This window comes from Seriola dumerili, unplaced genomic scaffold, assembly GCF_002260705.1.
Source record: "Seriola dumerili isolate Sdu_G_001 unplaced genomic scaffold, Sdu_1.0 BDQW01000169.1, whole genome shotgun sequence".
Classification (NCBI taxonomy): Eukaryota; Metazoa; Chordata; class Actinopteri; order Carangiformes; family Carangidae; genus Seriola; species Seriola dumerili.
The window spans coordinates 1411415-1436040 of record NW_019174424.1 but is presented as its reverse complement, the minus strand read 5'-3'; the positions used below and the strand labels follow the sequence as shown (position 1 = coordinate 1436040).

The 24626-nt window shown below is 40.2% G+C and overlaps 1 protein-coding gene across 6 annotated transcripts in view; it reads left to right on the top strand.

Moving 5' to 3' along the window:
* The first annotated feature begins 13180 nt into the window (after positions 1-13180).
* The window catches only part of LOC111227017 (brain-specific angiogenesis inhibitor 1-associated protein 2-like protein 1), a 30455-nt gene continuing 19009 nt past the window's right edge, over positions 13181-24626 (top strand). For 2 of the 6 annotated variants that reach the window (XM_022752366.1, XM_022752370.1), the window contains exons 1-5: positions 13181-13532; positions 15451-15526; positions 15866-15952; positions 22790-22851; positions 24446-24517. In XM_022752366.1, coding sequence (XP_022608087.1) covers positions 13482-13532; positions 15451-15526; positions 15866-15952; positions 22790-22851; positions 24446-24517 — 348 coding nt within the window. In that variant the 5' untranslated portion in view covers positions 13181-13481. Of the gene's footprint in view, positions 13533-15450; positions 15527-15865; positions 15953-22789; positions 22861-24445; positions 24518-24626 lie in introns of all 6 variants that reach the window. The other 4 variants (XM_022752365.1, XM_022752367.1, XM_022752369.1 and 1 more) reach the window with 3 other exon arrangements.

Sequence of the window (24626 nt, the reverse complement as noted above, 5' to 3'; positions counted from 1 at the left end):
GAGAAATCCTCTGGATTGGCAGACGTCCAGGTGGAAATGAAAAAATCTGCCCATGCGGATTATGGGAGCTGCTACAATGTAGGACACTGTGAGCCTTCTTCATGCTCCTCGACGCTGTGTGTTGCTGCTGTTTTTTAATAGAACAACAGTCTGAGGCCTCCACTTGAAAACAAACAATGTGAAATGTGTATGTGTGATGTTTTATTGATGTTTTATTTAACATATTCCATAATCCTCAATCTCATTGCTATTGTAATGCTGCACATCTAATGTTCTCAAGCACAGATTAATTATTAAAGAAAGCTTTCCAACTTGCGTTTAAATAAATGATAAATAGATTAGTTTGTGCAAAACACACATCTTTTCAGAAGTCTGAAGAAAAACGACTGCTGTAGATATAATGACACTGACTAATGTCTGGTACTTCATCTAATCGCTTTCTGCTTGTGCGTAAGAGGACAGAGATAAAATCAGACGTATGAAGAATTTCCCCTTTTTTTTTTTTTTTTTCTTTGATTCGGTTCTTTTCTTTCTTTCATCACTGCTGCTGCTACGTTGGTGCAAGGTGTGAAACAGTTTCAATCTCCATCATGTTATTGCGGAAGAACAAGCCCAAATGTTGGAAGAAGAGGAAGGTGTGGGTCTGCTTGCAATGACAGAAATATTTCTACTGGGGCGTATGATTATTGCTGATTGCTGCTGCTTTAATTCAACCATTCTCCCTCAGGTTTGTTGACCGTATTTGTGTGAGTGTGTGTGTGTGTGTGTGTGTGTGTGTGTGTGTCAGTTATCTTTCAGAAAGTGTCACAGCTAACTGAGAAGGGGATTGAGCTGAGAAGCACAATCTCTGAATTTTACTGATTTCATCTGTCTCTCTGACGGTGGTATGATTCAACAGGATAAACAATGTGTGTGTTTGTGTGTGAGTGCATGTGGGTGTGCGACAGAAAGCAACACTTTGTTGGTGTATTGGGTCTGGAGAGTAGATTTGTTCCAGTTACTGAGCTTTTCTCTGCCACTGTGGTTAAAATTTGAAAGGGAGATTTCCAACCAGCAAATTCTTGGAGGCTTTTTGAAGAAATGATGACAGCAGCTGCTGCAGATGTATCACTAAAAACAAATTACAGATTCGATGGTGTTGCCAGCTTGTCCATTTATCCATTACACATGACTGGACAGAATGACGGTGAATAATTATTTGGCACATTTTTTATTACAGCTTTCTTTCACATCCATATGCTCTTTTCCCACTGTGCTGGATCATCTGATCATCATCGCCCAAGGTTGTGTGAAAGTGTGTGAAACGTCCATAATTAAAATCAAATCACACTGAATGTATTTGAATGTGACTGGATACACGCACAGATCCGCAGGGGCTGGAGGAGACGGTTGTAAAGGGTGGTGGTGGTGGTTGGGGAGAGGTGTGGTAGGGGTAGAATTAAAGTGTCATTCTGCTCCTACAGCCCTCTCCCTCTCACACGGCGTCCCCATGGAGCCCCAAAGACCGAGCGCTGTAAAGACTGTGAGAAAAACAAGTTTCAGAATTGAGACAAAAGAAATCCTTTGGCTTAGTAATTAAAGCCTAATGGAAGAGAGGCCTGTGCAGAAGGCCAGGCTCTCTCAGGCATTTGAAAACTGCTGTTTTCTTGGATGTCACAGACTATTAGTGAGACCCACAAAACCCCTTCAGCCTGTATCCCTGCCTTTATAAAATTATGCATCACAAATGTTATATTCTGTTCCCATGCTTGGCTCTGTCTGGCAGCCATTTTTAAATTAGGCACATAAATCTTTTCACTTTCCAGCCTCACTGTGGTTGCGCAAGACAATATGTTGCCTTCTCTAATTGAAATATTGTTAGATTCCCATTTGCATTATTCATTTACTTTAGGAGGAGAGACAGCACACAGATGAACTTTGAGGGGAAGAGGTTAAACATCTCTCCTCTGCTTTCCTCTAATTTTACTTATTTATGCTCAGTTGGCCGAGGAGAGCAACTTAAATGTTGTTTTAGGTGAATGAGAATAAAAAAGAGTGAAAACACAGATGACGTGAGGGAGGGAAGAAACAAATTCATCAGCACAGCAGAGGAAACAGCTGCTGTGTGACAGTTTGTAATGCCACCTCTCGGAGGATCAAAGAGCCTGTGAATGCTAGATGGAGATATTCATTCACCTTTATTCTGTTAAGCATTGCACAGTATTTTCTAGCATAGAAAATCATAAATCTGACACTACTTCATGTTCAGATTACAAAGCTCCATAGACTCACTGCCAGAATATAAAGTGTTTAACCTGAGCACACTCTATTTTAAATGTCCCATCTAATCTTACACTTTGGTCTCCATTCTTGAGGTTGACATAATGTATTCCTACAGGGACCATTTACATTTATAACAATATTCAAGGTTTCCTGCAGAGGAAACTTTAATAATATCTCTGGAAGATGACACTGTGATATATAATATTCTGGCTGCAAAGATGAGAGCTTAAATCTCTCCCACAACCTCCTCAGATCATGCTTTCTGGCACCTGTGTGCACTACAAATTGAAGCGCTCGACTGTCTGTCTTGCAACAAGTAGTAAAGCTTGCAGCTGCAGCTACAAATCTCTCATTGTGCATCACTGAACGTGTCCCCATTATTTTCTCCAAAACATCTGTCTTCCCCTGCAACAAATAAACACACTTGACTGTAAAATGGCCTGTGTCTGTTTGTTTTTTCTTGCCACTTAATATCTCAGCATATTGTGGTGTTATGGGGCACAATGTGCTGGACTGCGTCTTGGCTTGGAGCAATTACTTCCTGCCCGGCAACCTTACAGTGACAGAAAGGCTGGAAATAGTGAGGCATATATCCCCCATGGAACCACAAGGGGCTAAAGGCTGATTTTTGTTTCCGTTGGACAGAACCAGGCTAGTTGTTTCCCCCCTGTTTCCAGTCTTTGTGCTAAGCTGAGCTAACTGGCTGCTGTACTGAACCATTCATTTACACTATATACAAAATATACAGTACGTTCGAAGACTATCATTGATAACTTTTTGATTCATTCACATAGGAACTTTAGGACAATCTTGAATTCACATATTCTTCAATGCTCACCAGAAAAAAAAAATCTGTATTATTAAGGTAGAAAAATGAAGAACAAGATGTGATCTCAACTGAGCAGGTTTGAGAGTAAAACATCTAATTTCCAGCTCAATCACTCACAACCGCAAGAAACAAATCAGTGCCTCTTGACTGGAGATTAAATACAGTTAGTCATCACTTTATCATCTGCTGTTGATTCATGGGATAGACTTCCAAAGTCACCCAGTAATAAACTAGACATGTGACTCTTTGTGATCCTTTTATCTTTGTGGAATCTAATCAGATGTTGGTGGCTCGCCTTCCCCCCAGAGGGGCCGTGGATAAGTGTATTATCTAGATCATTCCACCGCTGCTAACGAAATCGCCATCAGCCAACGTTTCCTACTCAGGAGATGAACCCACCCTCCCTTCAACCAACTCACAGAGCACACACACACCCACACCCACACACACACACACCTACACCCACACACACACACACACACACACACACACACACACATACACACACACACACTCTCTTGCTGGTGTGATTAAGCCCTGCTCTCCACTGACATTAGCAGATCATGTGACTTTCATCAGGAAAGGGATCTAGGGACATAAAACCTTCTTTTTTTTTGTGGTCATAAATCCGTTCAGGCTCTATTTATAGAGCGTGCGTGGATGCTTACTATTTATGAATATGAACTTCCTGTTCCCACAGGCTGAAAGTAAGCCCATCCTGCTTTGGATCAAACTACAAACTCTGCTTTATTACTTTTACTCTGAACAAAACACAGACAAGAGGCTACAGGTTGAGACAGATAGGGGAACATGGCTGAGCATGTTTCAGAGGATGGTTAGAAGCAAACAATAGTTTTAGCTTGATGTGTGAGCTTTTGACACCGGAGGAGAGGATGGGATCAACAGAGTAACTGAGAGCATGAAAAAATAAGCATCTGTGTGAGAGGAATGGTTGATACAATGAGAGAGAGGCAGCCACGACCAACAGCCTTGCTGCCAAGGTCAAAATTGTCACGTTACCCATATGTCCCTCCTGTGGACTCCACTTGGCTGAGAGGAGGCTGTATCAAGCTGAAGCAGATGCACAGCGTCGTCATGTATGCTTGACACATTATCATACTAATGTGTGTGCGTGCTGTTTAAACACCTTTTTAGTGGCTGCGTGAATTGGATTAGTCAGTGATTTGTGAGCCCGCTCTCTCTAAGATGTTTGTCACTGTGGGATTTTCAGAAATCCTGGGACTCTGTATTTGTTCAAACAACCAGACTTTGAGCCATGCACAGATGTACAGCTAATGAGTGTTTTCTGCAAACAAGCGTTTGTCGCAAAATAAGATGCATACAGCAAGTCCATGAAGCAATACACCGAATCGGAGTAGAAGGATTACATACTTTGATAATGTTTTAGCTTGTTGCTTGTTTTTGTTTTTTATTAAAATGCAACACGAGTAGCATATTACACCATTAAATAATCATTCTGCAGGGAAGAGAGTGAAATGCTATTGATATGCACAGTTGGAGGAGATTTAGAGGCTGACAGGCACTTGACGCAGGCTTGGTTTGTGCCAAGGAGCCCATCCTTCACGTGAGTTACAGTGGCCGTGATTGATCGCAACGAGAGTTTAGACTGACTCATTGTGCATAAAGCACTGCAAGAGTTTCAAGGTTGTTTGCATTAACCGCAGTAAAGTTCGCATAATTGAAAGCAAGCATGTACCAGACAAGTCATTCTTCACAAGACCAAAGACAACTAAAGCCGTACTTTTCCTCACTAATAGCATTCTCAGCCCCGGATGTGATCCAGCTGGATATGAATATGAACATGTGGTTTATAAACTTCAGAAGTTTGTGCAAAAACTTGTGATGGATGTCGGTTTATTGCTCTGATATGACTGGAAGGAGAGATGAAGGCAATAATCCTGCTGTTACAGTGGCAAGAATAAGTAGGTGAACCCTTTGGAATGACCTCCATGTATAGATTTGTCTTAAGATACAACAATTAAACAATTACAATATGAACAAAACAAACACAATCTATCCGAAGTAATAACACATAAATCCTTGTATTGTCCTTTCATTCACAGTGTAGGATGGAAAAAATGCGGATTGGAGGTGTGGGATAGAGCTCCTTTGACTTGTAAAAACATTTTGAGTTTGTTATTCACAAGAAGCATCTGCTGCTGTGAACCCTGCCTGGCAAAAAAAAAAAAAAAAAGATCTCAGAAGACGTAAGGTGAAGAATTGTTGATTTGCGTGAAGCTGAAAGGGTTACAGAGTCATCTCAAAGAGTTTAGCTATTCACCCATCCACAGTCAGACAAACTGTCTATACATGAAATGATTTAGTTCTGTGGTAACAAAGAAACTTAAAGGCTTAAAGGAATCACTACAGCTGGTTAACATATGTGTTTGTGGGTCTACCATAAGCAAATCATTGTGCACGGCTGCATGAAGGATGGCAGGACACACCCAAAAAAATAAAAAAACATCACTGCACCCCTGAAGTTTGCCAAAGAGCAGCTCGACAGAATTCCACAATGCTGCGAAAATATTTCGTGGACTGATGAAACTGGTGTTCAGTTGTTTAGGAAGATCATATGCAGCTCTGTGTATAGTGTAAAAAGGGAACTGCATACCAACATGAAAACATCATCTCAATGGTGCAGTCAGGTGGAGGGAGCATTGTGACCTGGGTCTTTGGAAAATGAATTCCCATGATTATCAAGGTCTCTTACAGGATAATGTCAGGATGTCTGTCCACCGGATGGAGCGCAGTAAAAGCTTGGTGATGCAGCAAGACAATGTCCCTGAACATTAAAGTAAATCTACTACAGACTGACTTCAGACAAAGAAAATCCACCTGTTGCACACCTTAATCCAGTAGAGATGCTGTGGGATGACCTCAGAGAGCCGCTCACACCAGACACCTAATGGAAGCAGTTCTGTAGGAAGAATGGTCCAACAATTCCTCCTGAAATTTTTGCAGATCTGATCAGCAGCTATTGGAAGAGCTTGTTTGAGGTTATTGCGAAAGGAGGTTCAGTTAGTTATTAAATCCAAAGGTTCACTTACTTTTTCCACCAGCACTGTGAGCTTTAAGTCATGTGTTCAATAAAGACACAAACAATTATAATTGTTTGTATGGCATTGGTTTAGGGACACTGCTTGTCTACAATTGTTACATTTGTTATTGGATAAAGATCAGATCACAATTTACGACCAATTAATGCAGACAACTACGTCATTCCAAAGGGTTCACAGAGTTATTCTTCCTAATGTAAAGGAATAGTTTAACATTTGATAAATACACCTGTCTGCTTTCTTGCAGAGACTTAGATGAGAAGATCAGCACCACTAGTGATCTGTGATCTAAACATGAAGCCGGTTAGCTTAGCTTAGCACAAAGACTGAAGACACTTTGCCTGTCTGAGTCCAACGGTAACAACCAGGACATCTAAAGTTTGCTCATTAACACGGAAAAAGTAATGCTTTTTTAATCCATTCAAAAACAAAATGTTAAAATGGGTAAAATTTACAGGTGTTAGGTTTTTGACAGTATCTTGGCTGGGAGCAGTAACATCCCAGAATTTTTAGCTTGTTGCCCGAAGACTGCTCAGGGCCAAGAAATAGCTCCAAAGATAACCCTCTATGAAACAGCACGTTGTCATTTCTACACTTCAGTTTTTGTGCTCATTAGACAAACATGATATCTCATGTTAGTAGGCAGATTATACTACCATCAGACAGAGCCTGGCTAACTGTTTCCCCTTGTTTACAGTCTTTATGCCAAGCCAAGCTAACTGGCTGCTGGCTGTATTTAAAGTTTAATTGTGCATCTCTTGCCTAAGAGGTGTTATTTAGCATATTCTATTAAATAAAATTTGTTTCAGAAACCGTCATGTCTCTGTGACAACCCTCATATGCTCTTGTGGGATTTATAGATTATAGCCAGTACGGTGCTCAAAGGACTGGAGGACATTGCATTATTATACACTGCCTTCCACAGCTCTAACCAGTGCCCTTTGAGGAGCTTTTCAAAGCCTGTGTAAATATGTACCCACTCAAGGGTGAGTTACACATCCATGTTTAATCAGCTACAGAAAAATGCTCAGGCACGCACACAAATACACCTTTAAGCATCCTTTACCTCCTGTGTACAAAATGCCTAATCATTCTTTATTCTGTCAGGACGATGATGCCGCTGAACTATGAATTAGTTAGACACTTCTTGGCTGTGGTTTCTTGCGTGGTGGCAGCAGCCCGAGTTACTCCTCAGTAGGACATGCAGGTAGCTCATCTCTGCTCGACAGATGTCCTCAGGGACCCTGATACCAGCTGAATGCGCTAAACGATATAAATTCAAGAGTTGGAATCATGGAGTGGAAAATGTGTCATGTTCCTGTATAAATCATTAACACGAGCATGAGCTGTTCAATTTGCCGCCTATGCCCTATGTAATGCATTTGCAGATGGAAAAAATGCATCACATTAAATGGCAGGCTGGTAATATTACGCACAGTGCAAAGCTTCTCTTGTCTGTCATAGGGCCGATTTGAACTGTGCTGTAGATTCAGAGGGATTAGGAAGGTGTAATTAACCCAGATACAAACCTTGAGTATTTAGGGAAGGCATCGTGATGACAGAGACAGCAATTAGTGCATGTGTGTGCGTGCGTTTGTGTATGAGGAGCCTTCAAACACACTGAATCAAGGTCCCCGAGCGCAGGGCTTTGTAGCTAAAAATGACAGCTCTTGTCTCATTCAGACAAGATTCGTGGGCGAGATGTCTCAGTGCCGCATTACGAGCTTTTGCAGCTCTGAGATGTTTAGTGTGATCAAAAATGTCTGGATTCCACGAGGAGTTCAAGCACAAACACAATGATTATGGGATCAATGTTCACGTTAATGTGCGCTGCCAGCAGGCATGGAGGTGAGTTTCAAAATAGTAGCTGTTTGTGACTTTAAAATGGGAAACTGCACCACTGCACGGGGCTCCAGGCAGCTGTGCTGAGCATTTAAGTCAGGCACATTTCTCCATCTGCTTTCTCCATGTGTGTCCTTTCCTGGGGAAAGAAGTTCACCTGTGATCTGTGGCACTTTCAGAATTACACTGAATAACCAGAGAGGTCAAGAAAAGGCGATAAATGTGTCCGGACTAAAAAGGGGTCTGGCACATTCAAAAGAGGGTCTGGCACAAAGACGGCCTGTTTTCTGCCACCTTGTCTGATATTATTCATCCCTCGTGCCTTTCCTCCATGACATTTACAGATTTTAGTCATATAAACAAACACACAGCATCCAGATTTCCTGTTCAGGCTCAAAAGCGGATAAAACTCATATTTGTTCATATTCCTCTTGGAAAAATCAAAAAAAAAAAAAAAAAGCATAATATCTAACCCCATAATTGTTGATACAGGGATCATGGCTGCTGTGTTTACTGTTTTTAAATGTTTTGTGGTGTTAGTGAAGCATGCAGAACTCATACATGGCAGGAGACTTCCGTTTTACCCACCACGACTGATCCAGTGAGATATGGCGCCTGACATCAACTCTGTTATTAAATTTTCACACACTGTTGACCGCAATATCATCAGGAGCCAACCAACACTTGCGGCTGTGTACCCTTGGGTGCCCAGGCATGCTTACTTGAGTGTGTGTGTGTGTGTGTGTGTGTGTGTGTGTGTGTGTGTGTGTGTGTGTGTGTATGAGATGGTGAGTGTTTGCATGAGTCCTCATTGTCAGATACAGTGAACTCGTTAGAAGTCCAGTGACTTAAATGCGTTCCTGCTTTATTTTACCCATGCACAAAGTCAACACAGACCTGGCTGCTGGTCCCGAGGAAGATTAGTTATTAAATAACTCAAATTTAAAAAGGGTTGTTAGAGGAAAAATTGGTGGAAAATAAAATGGCAAAAAGTATGCATGTGATTTACGGCTGTTACAAGAATGTTGCTGTTACTTCTTTGCTCTGCCGTACATCAAATCAGCCCCTGCCTTTCTCAGTATAGTGTTGCAGAATACCTGAACAGATGACTCAGCTGTTTAGTGAAGCAGCAGTTTCTCCTCATGAGAATAGAAATCAGACCTTTGTTCTTTTCACTTTAGAATAAGAATGAGTTTAGAAATATGCTTCTACCACTGAGGAATGATAAAATAGGCATTTTGTCTGTGTGCAGGCCTTTATAAACAAAGATACAAATAAAGATAATACACTCACGCCCTGCACATTGAAGATTGACCATACATTATCCAAACTGTGTTGGCATGGTTGTGAAGTAGAGGCTGCATTTGTTGTGCTGTCCTCTTGTTACGCAGCTTTGGTTGGATATTCAAGGAAAACTCGTAAGATCTGTTTAATATGGATATCAAATCTTGTATAGTAGGTGTGAAAATGGCCATTGAGCAACCAAAAATTCTATATATAATATTATACCACTGGCTATCCAATCAAACCTTACAGCTTATTTAAACAAACTGGAAACAACACAATCCAAATAATTTCAGTATGGAGAACTGGCTGATGGATTTAACTGACTTTGTTTATGATTGGAGCAAGTGGGATTCATTCTCCAAGAAGAGGATAAACCTGATGGACCTGATGGAACTATGTTAGATCTTTAGCCTTGAGAAAGTTTAAAGTGATTTTGTAATATTGAATCTCTTCTGTTATATACCTTTTTTGTGTAAATATCTGTCCTTATTGCTGGGGTCATTATATTTTACTTTACTGTTAAAAAACAAAAACAAAGTTTAGATTTGGAGTGAAGTAATTTTGACCTTATTAAATCTGTCCATTTAAAAATCTGTGTCCGTGTGACATGAATTTTTCCAATTAAAACTTAAGTACTTCCAGCCCCCTCCAGGCACCAGCACATCATCTATTCAAGTTTTAGACTGAGATTCATGTCTGCCTCAACTTGGAAAAGGTTTCTTGGGATAATTTGGCGCAGTGCAATGCAACCAAAAAGCTGCTAAAATCCAGTTTCTGTATCCATCACCATGAGACTGTCAAAGCTCAGTGCCTGGTGCCTGCTTGTGAGTTCTACCATGAACACTGTGACATTGGAGAAAACTGCTGAGCATGTAATGGATGTTTTGCAGCCACTGTTTCACTTAAGCTCTCCAATATATGCTGATTTTCTGCTAAATGCACTGTGCTATTCACTCTCTGTCTTACAGTTGTTTTATTGAACCGCAGCTTCACACAACAGGAGTCTGTTGCACTTCTGATCAAGCTGTTACTTCAACACAATGGGGTATAAGAGAATTAGTTGTTTGTCTTCAGGTCCTCAGTTTGCCCATTACATTAGGGCTAGATTTGTGATCTTGCTTGGTGAAAGTAATGAGCACCAGCATTGTAGCTCAGTCAGAAAATAATAATGTTCTTACACTCTGTCCTCTGGTGTTGGTCAAAATGGATGCGTTTAATGAGGAGTTCTGTATCTTCATCTTCCTTGAATTTATTTCATCCTTGCTCTATTTTAAGAACAGTATGAATGACGTCAATAACAAAATAAAAGAATTGAGATAAAGAGTTTCCGATAATGAGGGTCATAGTCAACATGGTTGCACATCGTTCTTTCACATGTTAACTGCTGATTAAACTTGCTAGCTTGTAAATGATGAAGTCATGTAACTTCAAGGGCGAAAAGCTAATTTTTAAGCCATCTCCATTGTCTATGCACTGCTTATGTGAAGCACTGCTGGGAAAAAATATGGCATGGCTGAAAAGTAGGTGGCCTTGCTAGCACAGCATTAGCAAGCTGTCGTTTGAATGCCTTGGTGCACTTAGCTATTCCATCACAATGGATGGGGAGCTGTCCTTGAGAGGACATGCACAAGCGAGACAATGAATGAGAGGTCAACAGTAGCTTGGACAAGACTGGCAGAGAGTCCAGGACTAGCAGAACTTGGGCTGATTTTGTGGATGAAATGTTTTGCTCTCAGTGTTTTAACAGTAATGAAGCAGTAATGCAAGACTATACCATTTGACATAAATTGTGTTCCTCAAGGTAATATAGTAACATACTGTACAGTACATACAGTGCTTTTATTTTGTGCTTCATCATGTCTGATTTTTCTTTTCTCTCTCTCCCCTTGGCCCCCAGCTTGTGCTCATAACATCATTCTTTTAATATTATTTGACAGGCTTCATGATTGGTCGTCTCATCTACACAATTTCAGATGAAGTGAGAGGGATATTGAAATATAGTGAGCTTTATGTGTGCATTTCCTGGAATAGAAATTGCCTTAGAAATATATTATCACTGCGCATCTGTTAGTAAAAGCAAAAAAGTTGCTTTTGAGCCCTTCAGAAATCTGAGTGATGTGTTATAATTGACCCTCATGTTGCTTTATTCATATTTCTCATATTTCTTCGGTATTGATTTCAGCCTCCAGGAACACAATTCGGAGGGAAGTTGCCGGGACAGCCAGGATGCAGGAGATAACAGAAAGAGAGGGAAGGAGAGAGTACCTCTCACATGGTGGCTTTGGAAACTAATTACATTGTATGTGTCACCTTACAGCATTTTGAGGGTTGAAAGCATTGGTATGTGTTCAGAGCCTCAGGGCACAATCTCATTTTACATTCAGCTCATTTTGTAGCTCACCATGGCTGCAGGGAGCTCTCCAAAGTTTTAACATCAAATGACATTTACAAAGCAAAGAATCGGCATATTTGCTCTCACAATTGATACTCATGATATTTGCCACTGCTTTGTTTGATTTGTCGCCAAGATGTCCAAATTTACCACAAAAGGGGCAGAGCTTATGTGAGCTGATGTATTGGTATTGATTATGTCAGCTGAGCTTATCCTAGAAATATAAAAAGAAATATTCAACCCCTCTCCAAAAAAACCATGAACATTCAAACATGAAAAAAACAGCAAAGCATACTGCGGATTTACATTTATAAATATGTCATGCATATGAATGCATATGTTGAGTTTTTGTTATGAAGCTTCTCTCGGCTTGAGAGCAAATCAGCTAACCATGAGGGACATCTAGTGGTAAATCATGAAACTTCCTCTCATCCAGATGTCACTTTTCATGTCAGATATAATGGTTCTACATGCTGTTGGTTAGAGAAAATGAAAAAGGCTGTATAATCAAAACAATGGATAGCTGACGCTTATTTAGGACATCAAGAGTCAGGGGAGCTGCCTCTTCTGGTTGATAAAAAAAATCAGCATCAGGCATTTCGTCCTTGAAATATCCCATTTTATCACTGCCTCATACAAGTGAGATTATGTAGCCTACTAATACAAGATGTTGTCAATAATGGTGAGAGCAGCTTTAAATTTATGGAATTTGTGTTTTTATTTTCAAGTTATAAAAACAAGGAATGAACAACCCTTATTAATTAATATTACAGCATCACATCCACAGTAGACAAGACTAATCACAGAGTTACAACTTTACATTATCTGATATTTTCATGGTTTACTCCACTAAACACTGTTTTATTAGTTTCAACAACACACGAAGCCGTGCACAGTTGATGATGCGATGTGTGTTTTCATTGTGTTATGGATTAGTTGCCTCCAGGGAGCGCCCGTCTCCAGTATTTAGTCTATTGTCCGCCTTTTCTACCTGCCTGCAGCAAGCGTAAAGTCACCTGGAAAAAACCAGAACCGTACTGGAACAAGCCCTTCAAAATAAAAGCGTGAAACAGAAACACGATTTTGAGTATGACTTCGGCTTCAGACATTGAATTGAATTGAAACCCAGCTGTAAAACAAACATACAGGGTTGGGAAATAGCTGGAAATAAAAACTGATACAAAACGCAGCTCAAGTATGTGTCATTTGTCATTTATTCAAAGTGTAAAACCATACTGATATTAGCAGTGAAATGTTTACAGAAGATTTATTTCTAAAACCAGGGCTAAACAGGACTAAATCAGATCAACTTTATGCTTTTCACTGAAATTCCATTGAGCAGATCAAAAGGATGTGACAGCCTTCGACTGAAGTAGTCTGAAGGTTTAATTTGAAAGTATATATTTAACCGGAAGAGGTGGTTTATTCTTTATTCTGTGCGCTTGACACCTGTCCATCTTCGCTTACCTCCACAGGCCTCCTCCCCTCCGGTGAACTAACCACCTACAACAAGTTTGACAGCTCAGCTTTTTTTTGAGCTCACACGCAGAACAGCAGCAACTACAGACAGCTGGACTCTCCTCCACTGGGTTTACTTTTCTCATTTTTTTCTCTCTCTGTTTTCTCTTTTTTTGTTGTTGTTCGTATGTGTGCGTCTTGCGTCTCCTGCTGGCTATGAGGAATTTCATGTGTCCGTAGGTTTGGTTACTTTTTTTGTTTGGCGTTGGTGTAGTTTTAGTTTTTTGTATTTTTTTTCTTCGTCGGTCGTCGTACGGAATCTAAGTTAAACATGTCGAGGAGCGCGGAGGAGGTGAACAAGCTCACTGAAAGTACATATAAGGTGGGTGGGAATACAACAGGTGCGACCACGACACGAGAAAAAATACCTCTGTACATCTATGTGTCCACTATTGAAACTGTTACAACCGCTGTACTTGAACTTTTCACTGTCAAATAGTGACCACTGTCACCGGCTTAACGTTTTGCAGGTGTTTTTAATCAGCCTAATAAAACAGGCATAGATGGAGTGACGGGTAAACTCAACCTGGAATCAGAACATACAGGCTAATATGAGTTAAGATAATGTAGCATGTATTTTAAATATTTGTCAATAATATAAAGAAGTTATTTTTCTAACAAACGAGCAGGGTCTTGTGTTTTTTGAGGGTCCACTGGCTGAGTTATGTAGACTGACCTGTTCATTTACCTCTGCATCAGTATAATATCCAGAGTACAGACAGGCAACAGTGTGTTACAGTTAAGAGCAGTTTACTTGGTGTTTAAAGGCTTTCTGAAAGCCACTAAATGACTGTTAAATGAGTTTGGATCACTGGTTTTGAAGAAAATAGCCCCACCCTAGGAGTGCCATTTCCTCATTGAAGTGCGTCCCTGGTTGATCAGCATCAATTGAACTGCTCTGAGGTGTACTCTGGCATCTGTGCCATCCAGTAATTAACTTTAACTTATTTACTGAAGATAAGTGGGTGCTTTTTAAAAGTGATTCTAACTTATGAAATAGATTACTTAATTGAAAGTGAACCACCACATTCACTTAATCCCACCAAAAGTTATCACACTCTGTATACTGCACTCCACAGGTGGGTCAGAAAAGGTGAGTGTACAAAGAGGCCGGAGTGGGAACTAAAAGACTTAATGCTTTTTCTCAGAAGCAGTCAGTCTTTTTGAATAGTTGTTATCTGCTGGGCTCCTCCTGGGACAGCTCCCACAGCTCCTTGGTGTGATGAAACGCAGGAAAAAGACTCCTGGACTCAGGTTTAATAATTTAGCTGGCTGTGTGTGCTGTGTGGTAAGACTATACAGCAAACTCCACTGGTTTGCAGCTACAATCAACAGTAGGCCAATGCTCTCAGAGTACTGTATGTTTACATGAGTGGAGCAGAAAATAAGGGTAGTATTTTGTTTGTTGCACAAAGATCTCTGTGTTGTGAATGATTTGACTGTTTACATATTTCATTAATTCTGAAATTAGAAGATGCAAGGTGTCATTTTTTATGAATACCGTTGTCAGTGTGACAGTAGCTGGAGCTTACATGTTCAGTCTTGGAACCACCCACTCCTGATACAGACCTTTGTCAGTGTTTGTCTTAAGGTGGTTGACTGAAGTTTTATTAATTTCCTGCATTTGGAGCTTGGTTGTGAATCTATAAATTAAGAGGCTATCCTCTCATAATCATCACTAAGACAGACATAATATGGAGAAAGAATAGCAGAATAATTTCCATGATTACAGACATAAGTGCTAAGCCTAGGACATGATTATGTATGATAGTCCCACTCTGTGATATTGATCAAGGAGCGTTAAGAATGAAGAGCCCACTCATGCTGGTATTTGTTCATCCAAAAACCTCCAATGATGAAATATCTTTTTTTCTTTTGTCTTCATTTTCTAGCTGGTTTTGCATCCTCTCATGTTTGCACTTATTCTAATTCTTTCTTTTTCTTTATTTAGTAGTCTGTCATTCAGTCTTTCATCTTCAGTTTCAAGACTGCTTGCATCGCATTCGGCATGGTGAATTTGTGCTGCAAGGTCACAGGTCTTAGCTGCTGTTAATAAGTAGTCAACAGGGTTTAACATGAATGTGTGTATTTCATTCCTCCACACCTCACTCACATCTGATGTCACTCAGTCAGGTGGACCGTCACCCACCTCTTAACTCACATGTGTTTCAAACCAAACCAAAAAACCCTGATTGAAATTATAACAAACTGTCTCACTTCTTATGTCTTCACCCACCCAGAGTGTGATGGATCAGTTCAACCCAGGATTGAGGAACCTGGTCAACCTCGGCAAGAACTATGAGAAAGCAGTGGCTGGTGAGCATTTTTACTAAATCAATAAATGTTCATAGTAACTTAGAGGTAAGGGGCTGATCTTTTTTCCTCAGTTGTCCGCTCCATTGCCAAAAACAATCGTGTTTTTAAACTTTTACATCTTATGGCCAAAGCTCATTAAACTTGTTGGGTATTTTGTTGTTCAGGTTTTGTTTGAATAGACCTGAGCTATGTTTTGGGTCCAGGTGTACTAGGTCAAACCTTAGTACCTTTTTATAAGAATATTCTGGGTGTTACGTGGCCCTCAACAGGTGTTAGGGAGCCTATATTTTTCCCAAACAATTCTGACAAACATTAATGATCATTTTATCATTTTCCCAGCAATGACCCTGGCGGGAAAGTTGTATTTTGATGCAATGTCTAAGATTGGGGAGAATGCCGCAGTGTCTCCTGTCTCCAGAGAATTAGGTAAGTTTCCATGTTGCCCTGTACTCTGGCTCTCTTCTGGGATAAACTATGGGAGATCTGCAGACTGTGGAGATGGTTCCTGCTTTCCTGAAATAGTTGTTTATCTCACTTGGGTCTCAGAGGAATGTGTTATTTGTTGCCAGGAGCTCTTTAGACCATGTCTGCAATTTAGCAGTATTCACTGAATACTGCATGATGTACATCAAACAAGTTACCCTTTTATATGAATGAGCTTCTGAAGTCCACATTAATGATACCATTGTTTTTCATTGAGCAGTGCTTCACAATCAATAGAAATGAAAGTCTGACAAATGGCACATTTATTTAAGCAAAAGATCGAAGAAGTAAATAGCAATAAATGCAAGTTAAGTAAGATAATATAAATAGCCCCAGTGATTGGTCTAAAACTCTGCCAGCCCAGCCTCGTAAGAAAAGTAAGTCCATTTCCTAAAAGCTCTGATTGCAAAAAATGTGGCCACCTCCTCAGCCTCCAAATATCCTCAGATATCCACTGGACAAGCCATGCACAGCCTTGAACTCGATTTACTAAAATATGAAACCAATTCCAGCTGTTCACTGGTGCAGCTGTGGCTGCTGTATGTGGTTTTGATGAAAGAAGGTAAGCAAGAGGAAGTAAATGTGTGTACAGTCAAATCTTGTTGTCATTGAGATATACAACTCTGTGAGCACTGCAGCTTGAACACAGTGGCAGTTATACTTTGATAAATGCCAGCATGGTGCTTTTGATGGATGTACTACTGTGTGTGTGTGGTGAGCTTAGAAATACATTGTGACAAAAGAGTTTGTTTGACTCTGTTTGTTTCAAGCCAACTCCCCAGGCTTCAGTTCCCAGAAGCTCATTTGCAGTCCAAAGATGTCTGGCATCCTAACTCGTTGTCACTAGTGGCACACTTTGATTTAACCACTGTTCGTCTCTCAACTCCCCTGCTGATACGCAGCAAAACTGCTAATTAAATTCAGCAGCACAATGGGAAGTGCCACCTGGTGTTGTATAGGTGTCAGTCTCCTGGCACACTTAAAGTGATACTCCACCCCCAAAATGAAGAGCCCCCCCCCCCCTGCAGAATTGAAAGGCAGCTGCAAAAGTTTGTAATTTGCTCCATAAAGTAGAACTGTGGCTGGTCAGCTTGGGTTCATGTCAGCTACAATGAATTAGATTGGCAAGACTCAAGATTTTAGTCTGCTAAATATTATAAGTATAAATTCACATCTCTTTCTCTACAAACAGCGAGCTTTGTCGAATATGGACAGATGGTGATGAACAACCAAAAATATGGATTATGTGTTGTTCACCACTTTAACAGATAATATTGTGTACAGGTTGTGGATGTGATTGTATTTATGGTGACTTTATTTTAAGACAGTTTGTGATCTTCACAAATTCTAGACAGACATATTATTATATGTGTAAACATTATCACATGGCAGAAACACTCTGGTCTGGCAGTGGTGGGCTATAAATTATTTCAGTATTCAGATGATACACTGAAAATCAAACTGGCATGTCATGACACCGAACTGTCTATTTTACAGAGTTATAATTGTACGTCCAAATACATCCAAAAGTTGCTGCTGTAAGAGGATAATAATCGGAGCAGTATACAGTAAATCATGTCCTTGTGGAGAGTACAGCTAGAAGTATGCTTCCTGTTATAGGAAGTGAAGAGGAAATTAGGGGAGGGACACAAACAAACTGCTGATTTTTATCAGTGTTCATCTAAGTAATAAAAAATGGCATTTTTACCCAGTTGCACCTGTTTCAATTTTCAAAATAAGCACAGATGAATACCCATGAAAAAAGGGTAGAACAGATAAGTCCTAGGATAACACAGACATGCCATTAGCATTACAAAACACTTATGTAGAGTGAAGTCATGATGTCCAGGCTGAGTCACACTCACCCCTGACCTGTGGATACACTCCAGTCCTCACTAATCCCTGTATGGGAGAGAGACATAGAGACAGAGAGAGACACTCTGGTCTCATGACAGATCAGTTTAGTCTGAGTCATTATGAGGGATTATGTAGAGCAGGGGGTGATTAAATACACACTGCAAACAGCCATCTAGTCTAACCAGGTCCGTAAACCTAAATGCGTAGTAACTGGATTCTGTACTGCACATCCCTATAATGAGTCAGGATGTCCAACTTGTGACACTAGGTGCTGTCAGGATTTCAAGACTATGTTAAAGTCTGTGCACCTTGCTTCTGCGCCTGCTCGTGGACGTTGTGGATCTGCCCCATCAGAAACCTGAGCTTCAGTAAAGCGTAGCCAACCAGAAACCAGATACTCTTGAGAGGCACTGCAGGACGGGTGCACCTCATCCTCCTACCTCCTTCCTTTAATTCCTTTAGTCTCCTTCTTCCTCCTCCTCCTCCTCCTCTTCCAGAGTTCAAATGTCAACAGTTCTTTCATTCAGGCACTCAGATATCAGACTTGTTTCATTCTTTGGTCAAACAAGGAACAAGAATTTAGAAGGACCATGATGAGACACATCTAGTTTAGACCTTGCTGTATTTAGTCTTTAGATCTTCTGCGTTTGAGGTGAAACTAAGTGTCACTGATGCTGGCAACTAAAATATGTTGTTGATTTTCTCAGGGAACATTGATAAGAGCCGCACATTGTTGCCAAAAAGTATTTAACAGCCTGTGAGCATGTGAGTATTTTGTTGTCTGCAGGGAATTTAATCTCTTCCAGTTTTGTCCTTTTACAGCAGAAAGGGCTTTATAGATGCTTCATAGACACACACACAAACACAGACACACACATACGCTGTCCTTTGATGGTCCTGGCCCCTTCAAATGGCATCAGACTGACTTTACATAATCCAAGCATGTTTGCATGGTGTGTCAGGTGGCTCTCGCTGATGCCAAGATTATTTTGCCCACAGTCAAAAACAGTGGAGGAACTGTGGGCCGCTTTGCATGCTACCAGCAAAATGTTGTTTTCAAAATCAGCTCAAAGGAGGAAGGTTGTTTTGTTTTTTTCTTTCTATTTTTTGCAGGCACACTGTTTATTTCACTTTCAGACTATAGGCTATTTCCTCTATGTTCCTTTTACCTGTTTTACAATATCTCTGCCCCATGAACACCACAGAGCGCATGTCAGATGATTTGAGCTTAATGATGTTTTTTAATATTATATCTTGTGCAATAAAGTGATAATTGTTCATAGAATGCATTTATAATGACAAGGCAAAATCTATACCATTCCTCAATCACAAAAACACACAGATGAGCATGACCCATCTGTCAACATGGATCAGGAAAGGAAAAACACATTTTTTTTCTCCTATGGAATGACGTAGCAGACCACAACGTGTTTGTTTGATGTTTGATTTACACCTCATCAGTAGTGTTGGGCAATCATCTGTGTTTTCATATAATCATTTTGTCATTACCATCAGTCTCTCCCACAGAAACTAGTTCTGCAGTGCATAACTGAAAAATTATTTAAAGTCGGCTGTCAAAAGTTACAGGCATGAGTTTGTGTCTTCTGTTCACCACTTGGCACAAGCCTTCTCACCAGAGCAAAAGACAAACTGATTTAAATCATCAAATGTTGTTCAAACAGCACATACTGACACTAAAATGTAAAAGCTAAAATATATAGTATAGTGACTACAGAACCCTAAGGACAAGTCTAACCATAGCCGTTACTCAACTGTGTCAAAAAGGCACATTAACAGTGTCAGTTCCATGTCTGAGGTGAACTAGTTTCTGATGATTTGATGGACCTTTTTGCATTTTCACATTTGTGTATGGCTTTACATTCCCCTCAAGCTTGCTGAATTTTCAGATGCTACCTTTTGTGGTTGAGTAATAGTTGTTACATTGTTAAATGTAAAACTGCTCCACGGAGATCACTGTGTCCGACTATGACTCCAGACCATTTACATCCTGGGTAAACAGGCAGCCTGTCTTTATTCTGTGGCTTTATCTCAGTTTGGTTTTGTTAGTTGATGGCGGTGCTTTGCCTCTGGTGTTGTTCACATCATGACACACTTTTGCCCTCACACCTTGCTCGATTGAGCACACCTGTTGCCTGGCAACATTTTGCACGGATCGTGTCAACAATAAACAAATGACTGTAACTGAAGGAAGAAGACTGTTGAGTCTTGTATTCCTGGATTACTGTAACTAAGATACAGTCACATGACACATTTGCATTGATTTCATTATTTAGATTTAGTGACGCATTGATGACTCATAACTACAAATAAACCAGTCTGTCAGGTATTTGACTCAATTCCACACCTGCTGTTGTTTAGATTACGTTATATTTTTTGTAACAGAAGTGGACTTCAAGGTCAGATATATCAGGCATTCAGTCCTGGCATTCAGGTAGTTAGCCTGGCCATTTCAATGCCTGCTTTACTTAACCCAGTGTCTTTCAGTGTAATGTGGTGCTTGGTGTTTTCTCAGATGCCTCTACCATTTTTTTTCTCAGTATCTTATTTTCTGTCTCAGGTATTTCTGTCTCTTGTTTTGTCCAGCACATGCTTCATCCCATCTCTTCAACACTTACAGTACCTTTTTCTGCTTCGCTATACACCACCCTAACACACACACACAACCCACCCCACCACCCCCCACCACCCATCCCCCACCTTATCCCAGCCTTTGCTCCCCACTCAGTTGAGTGTCCCCTGCACTGTCCAAGGACAGATTTACTGGGATGATCTGTGGACGTTTATCTGCTGAGCTGTTTGAACTGTGCAGAGTGAAAGAGCCAATATGCCATAAGGCAAGGTGGAGTAGTCTGGGTGTGGAAGTGGAGCAGGGAAGGGCAGTGTTTACATACTGATGAATGTACAGGTAATAGTGATGCGTGAGACTGGAAGCCTATTGAACATCTGTCACGGATTTGTGCACTAAATTTGTACATGTCAGAGGATTGTTGAGTAAAGAAAACTGGGTTGTTTTTTCCACTGGATTCACTGCCAGTGATGGAATTATACCTCTTTTAAATATTGATGGGTTGATTTATTGAATTTTAACAGAGAATTACTGTCAAGGCACAAGTACAGCTGTTGGCTTTTATTAATCTTTAGAAAACCCCTCTGTGAGGATTGTGTAGACGACTCCTTTTCACATGGGTTTATTTGTTGCACTGTCGGTCCATAGCATATACAAACCTCAACAAACAAATATTTAAGAGGTGCAAGAGACGAATTAGCTGTGCTAATGCTCTGAAGAAGTTGCCATTGTATCTGAACCATGGAAAATCTGTTTAAAAAAGTCTCAAGGTTATATCAAGATTAACAGCCCTGTGTACAGTACAGCTGTACTTGTTGGCTACTGAAGAATGTTTTGTGTTATGACCTAAACTCACTGTACACGGAAAATAAATGCCCATGGGAAAAGTTCTCTGCGGGAAAATGTCATAACATGTATTCTCAAGTTTCCACTCTGACAATATACAGTATATCCTGCTTTCATATCCGAGATGCTTCATGATCCAGTGGTAGACAGAAAGTTTTAATCAGTAATTTTTCTTATGTATTGTTGCATACATGGAGGAGATACACTCTCTATAATTCTAATTATAGTTGGAAATTGGAATAGCAATGTATTGTAAGGATGTCTCTCAAAGACTGTCTTCCAAATACTTTGCTGTTTTATAGGATTTAAAACACAATAAACATCTTTTCAAAAATCTGAATTTGGAGCCACACTTAAGATGCTATAGTTTTACAGATTCTCCATTATTGTTTCCCTTTTGTTTCCTGTAATAGACTGACTCCCCATCTGTGCTAAGACATGGTATCAGATTCATTGGCCCACTCACATTTTGTGCGCACACAAATTTTCTCCTCCATATCTAAGTCATTTGAGGGGTGTTTGTCAAAAGACCAAACCGGGCATTTAGCTACACACATGCAGAAGCCTTTTCGATCTGTGAACAGCACTGTCCAGGACACAGACAATATGTTGGAAACAGACACAAGTCATCTTGAAGGCCATCTGGCTCAGAGCAGAGTGACTGCTCTTAGTATTGCATAAAGCTGCACAGTCACGAAGCATGAGCTCACTTTTATTCAATTAGTAATCTTAGAAAAATTAATATACTGTAGATTAAATTGTATGTTTTGTAACATGTAGCTAGATGTATAGTGAATCATAATGATGAAAATGTGTGGTGCTGGTTTCTGTATTTTATATTATTTGTTTGTTTGTTTGTTTGTTTTTTTCTTATGAGAATCACTGTACACTGTAAAATGTCCGAAGTACTGTGAATTCAAGCATGAATATGTTCTTTGATTATCTAGAGTGCTGTGTTCTTTAGCAGACAGGTCAATTGGAAATTTAATTATAATTTTCCACATAATTATTGTACTCCATAATCCTAATTTGATTGCTATGTGACCAACATGCAAAGACAGAAGGTTATAATTTGTGGCTGCTTTCCATTTGAGCTCTTTTTGATTAGCTGAGCAGTAGGTGGTCCAGTTTTTCAGGTCCAGGCACATGATTTTTTTTTTTTTTTTCCATCTCAGTGAAGGAAACATAATTTCTACATTTGTGTAACATAATCTGTAGCCAGTAACATTTGATGGTTTCACGGTTGCAAATAACACTCATCATTTCGCAACAATACATTCTTTCAAATGTTTGTTTATACAGTATTGTGCTCATTGTCATTGTACACTGTTGTCAGTGTTGCCCAATGTCTTGAGATATCATCGTCTTTGCTATTCAGCAGAGGCTGAAAGGAAAAGGTCAACAATTGGATTACGCTGACCTGTGTTTGAACAGACATTAACCTGAACATTGTTTCTATTCCTCCTCCTCTTGTTGTCTCTGTGTGGCAGGTGTTGTGCTGATGGAAATCTCAGAGGTCCACAGGAAGGTTCATCTTGAGATGGAAGAAAATGTGAGTGCTGTATGTTTTTGCATGTGTATATGAATATCCTGTGTAACATAATTGCTCTGTAATGGTGTTGCCTCGCCCAAATGCATTTCAGACGCTCTCACTCTCTGAACCTGTTGCTCAGTATAAGCCTCAGTGAAGCCTCAGTTCACCACAGCACAATTTAGTGACACACACAGTCAGCCAGTAGCTCACTCTCTCGCTACAGCTACAAACAAAATACAAAGGGTTTGGAAGAGGAAGGGAAACAACAGGTTTGGGTTGTAGGAACACATGTTAGTTTGTTTCCTTGCTGAGATCAGGGGGCAAGCCTCAACATGTCCAGAAAAACAGCAGCTGGAGCTGTTGCAATTTGGTACATAAACAAAATAGTCTATTTTAGGCTAACAGCATGCTAATGCAATGACGATTATTTTAATGAATAATTAATATATTGATTATTTTTTTTAAATGAATTGATGAATTGCTAAGTCTGTGAAAACGGAGAAAGATGGGACAAATGCTCAGTGAAAGGTCTGAGTATCCTATTCTAGTTAAAAACTCAAAGGGACAAGCAGCTACTTGATTACTGATTGTTGTTGATTTATTCTCTATCCATCTACTAATTAATTAATCGATTAATAGTGTTGTCGCTATTACCCAATTAGGATACACCCCAAAATGAGCATATTAAAGGGTATCATCTCCTCATTTGAAACCCTAATGAAGACCTGTGTTTCATTTTTTAACGGTCATGAACAAGCCATGTAACTAGTACTCCTTTTCCTCTAACTGTGCCCAAATTCAATTCCTGAAGTTTGCTCTTTTGCAAGATTTCAATTATCTCTCTGCAAGAGCACCAGCATGTGTTTGTTGAGTGCCTCTCAAGATCTCGAGATTTACCCTCTGAGTATACCACTATCTTTTTGGATTTTGATTATCATATCGTAGCCTTTAGATTTTTTTTCTTAAAATTTTGCACAAGCTTTGTGCTTGAGAAAACAAATAAGGCCAGATTTTGAAAATAACCTGTTAAAGTTGAACTTTGGGGCAGAAAAGTTGCAAGGCACTCCTCTGAGACATTGTTGCTAACAGCATCAGTGGGTGGGTTGACTTGTTAATGGACTCAAGTTGGTGAGTCACAGCATCAATTCAGGTCAGAGAAAATAATAGAAGAAAACTTTTTGTCGAGGGTGTGCGTTGTGTGCGCAGCAAGGTCTCCATGGTCATCTGTGTGCGTTCGTTAATGGGGTCTACCAGTTCATTGTTCTGCCCCATGTGGGTGCAGATGCCACATTGCAACAAGGCTTGTTGATGGGAGGACTGAGACACCCTCACACTAATATGAGAGAGCTGGAGAGAAAGGGAGAAAGTGAGAAAAGTCTGTGGGTATTCCCACGCTTTGTTTCTGACTCATTCATAAGCGCAACCTTGGACTTGGCTGTCACCCCCGCACACACGTAGTGATACACGCTACATGATCACTCTTCATTTCTCTCTTTGAGACTTGCAGTATTTTCCCTGTGACAAACTGTTGCGCTCCATTGTCTCATCAAGTTTCTAATCACCACTGTGTGTTCTCTCCCTCTCCTCTCTCGTCCCTCCTACTCACCTGAAGTTTAAGAGGTTCCACAAGGAGATAGTGACCGAGCTGGAGAGAAAGACTGACATGGATGTCAAATACATGACAGTGAGTTGTTTCTGTGTATGTGTATGTGTGCTTGCAGGGTAGCGCACATGCCTGTGCATGTTCATTTGTGCATGTACTCCACACCCCACCCCCTACCCCCACCCCCTCC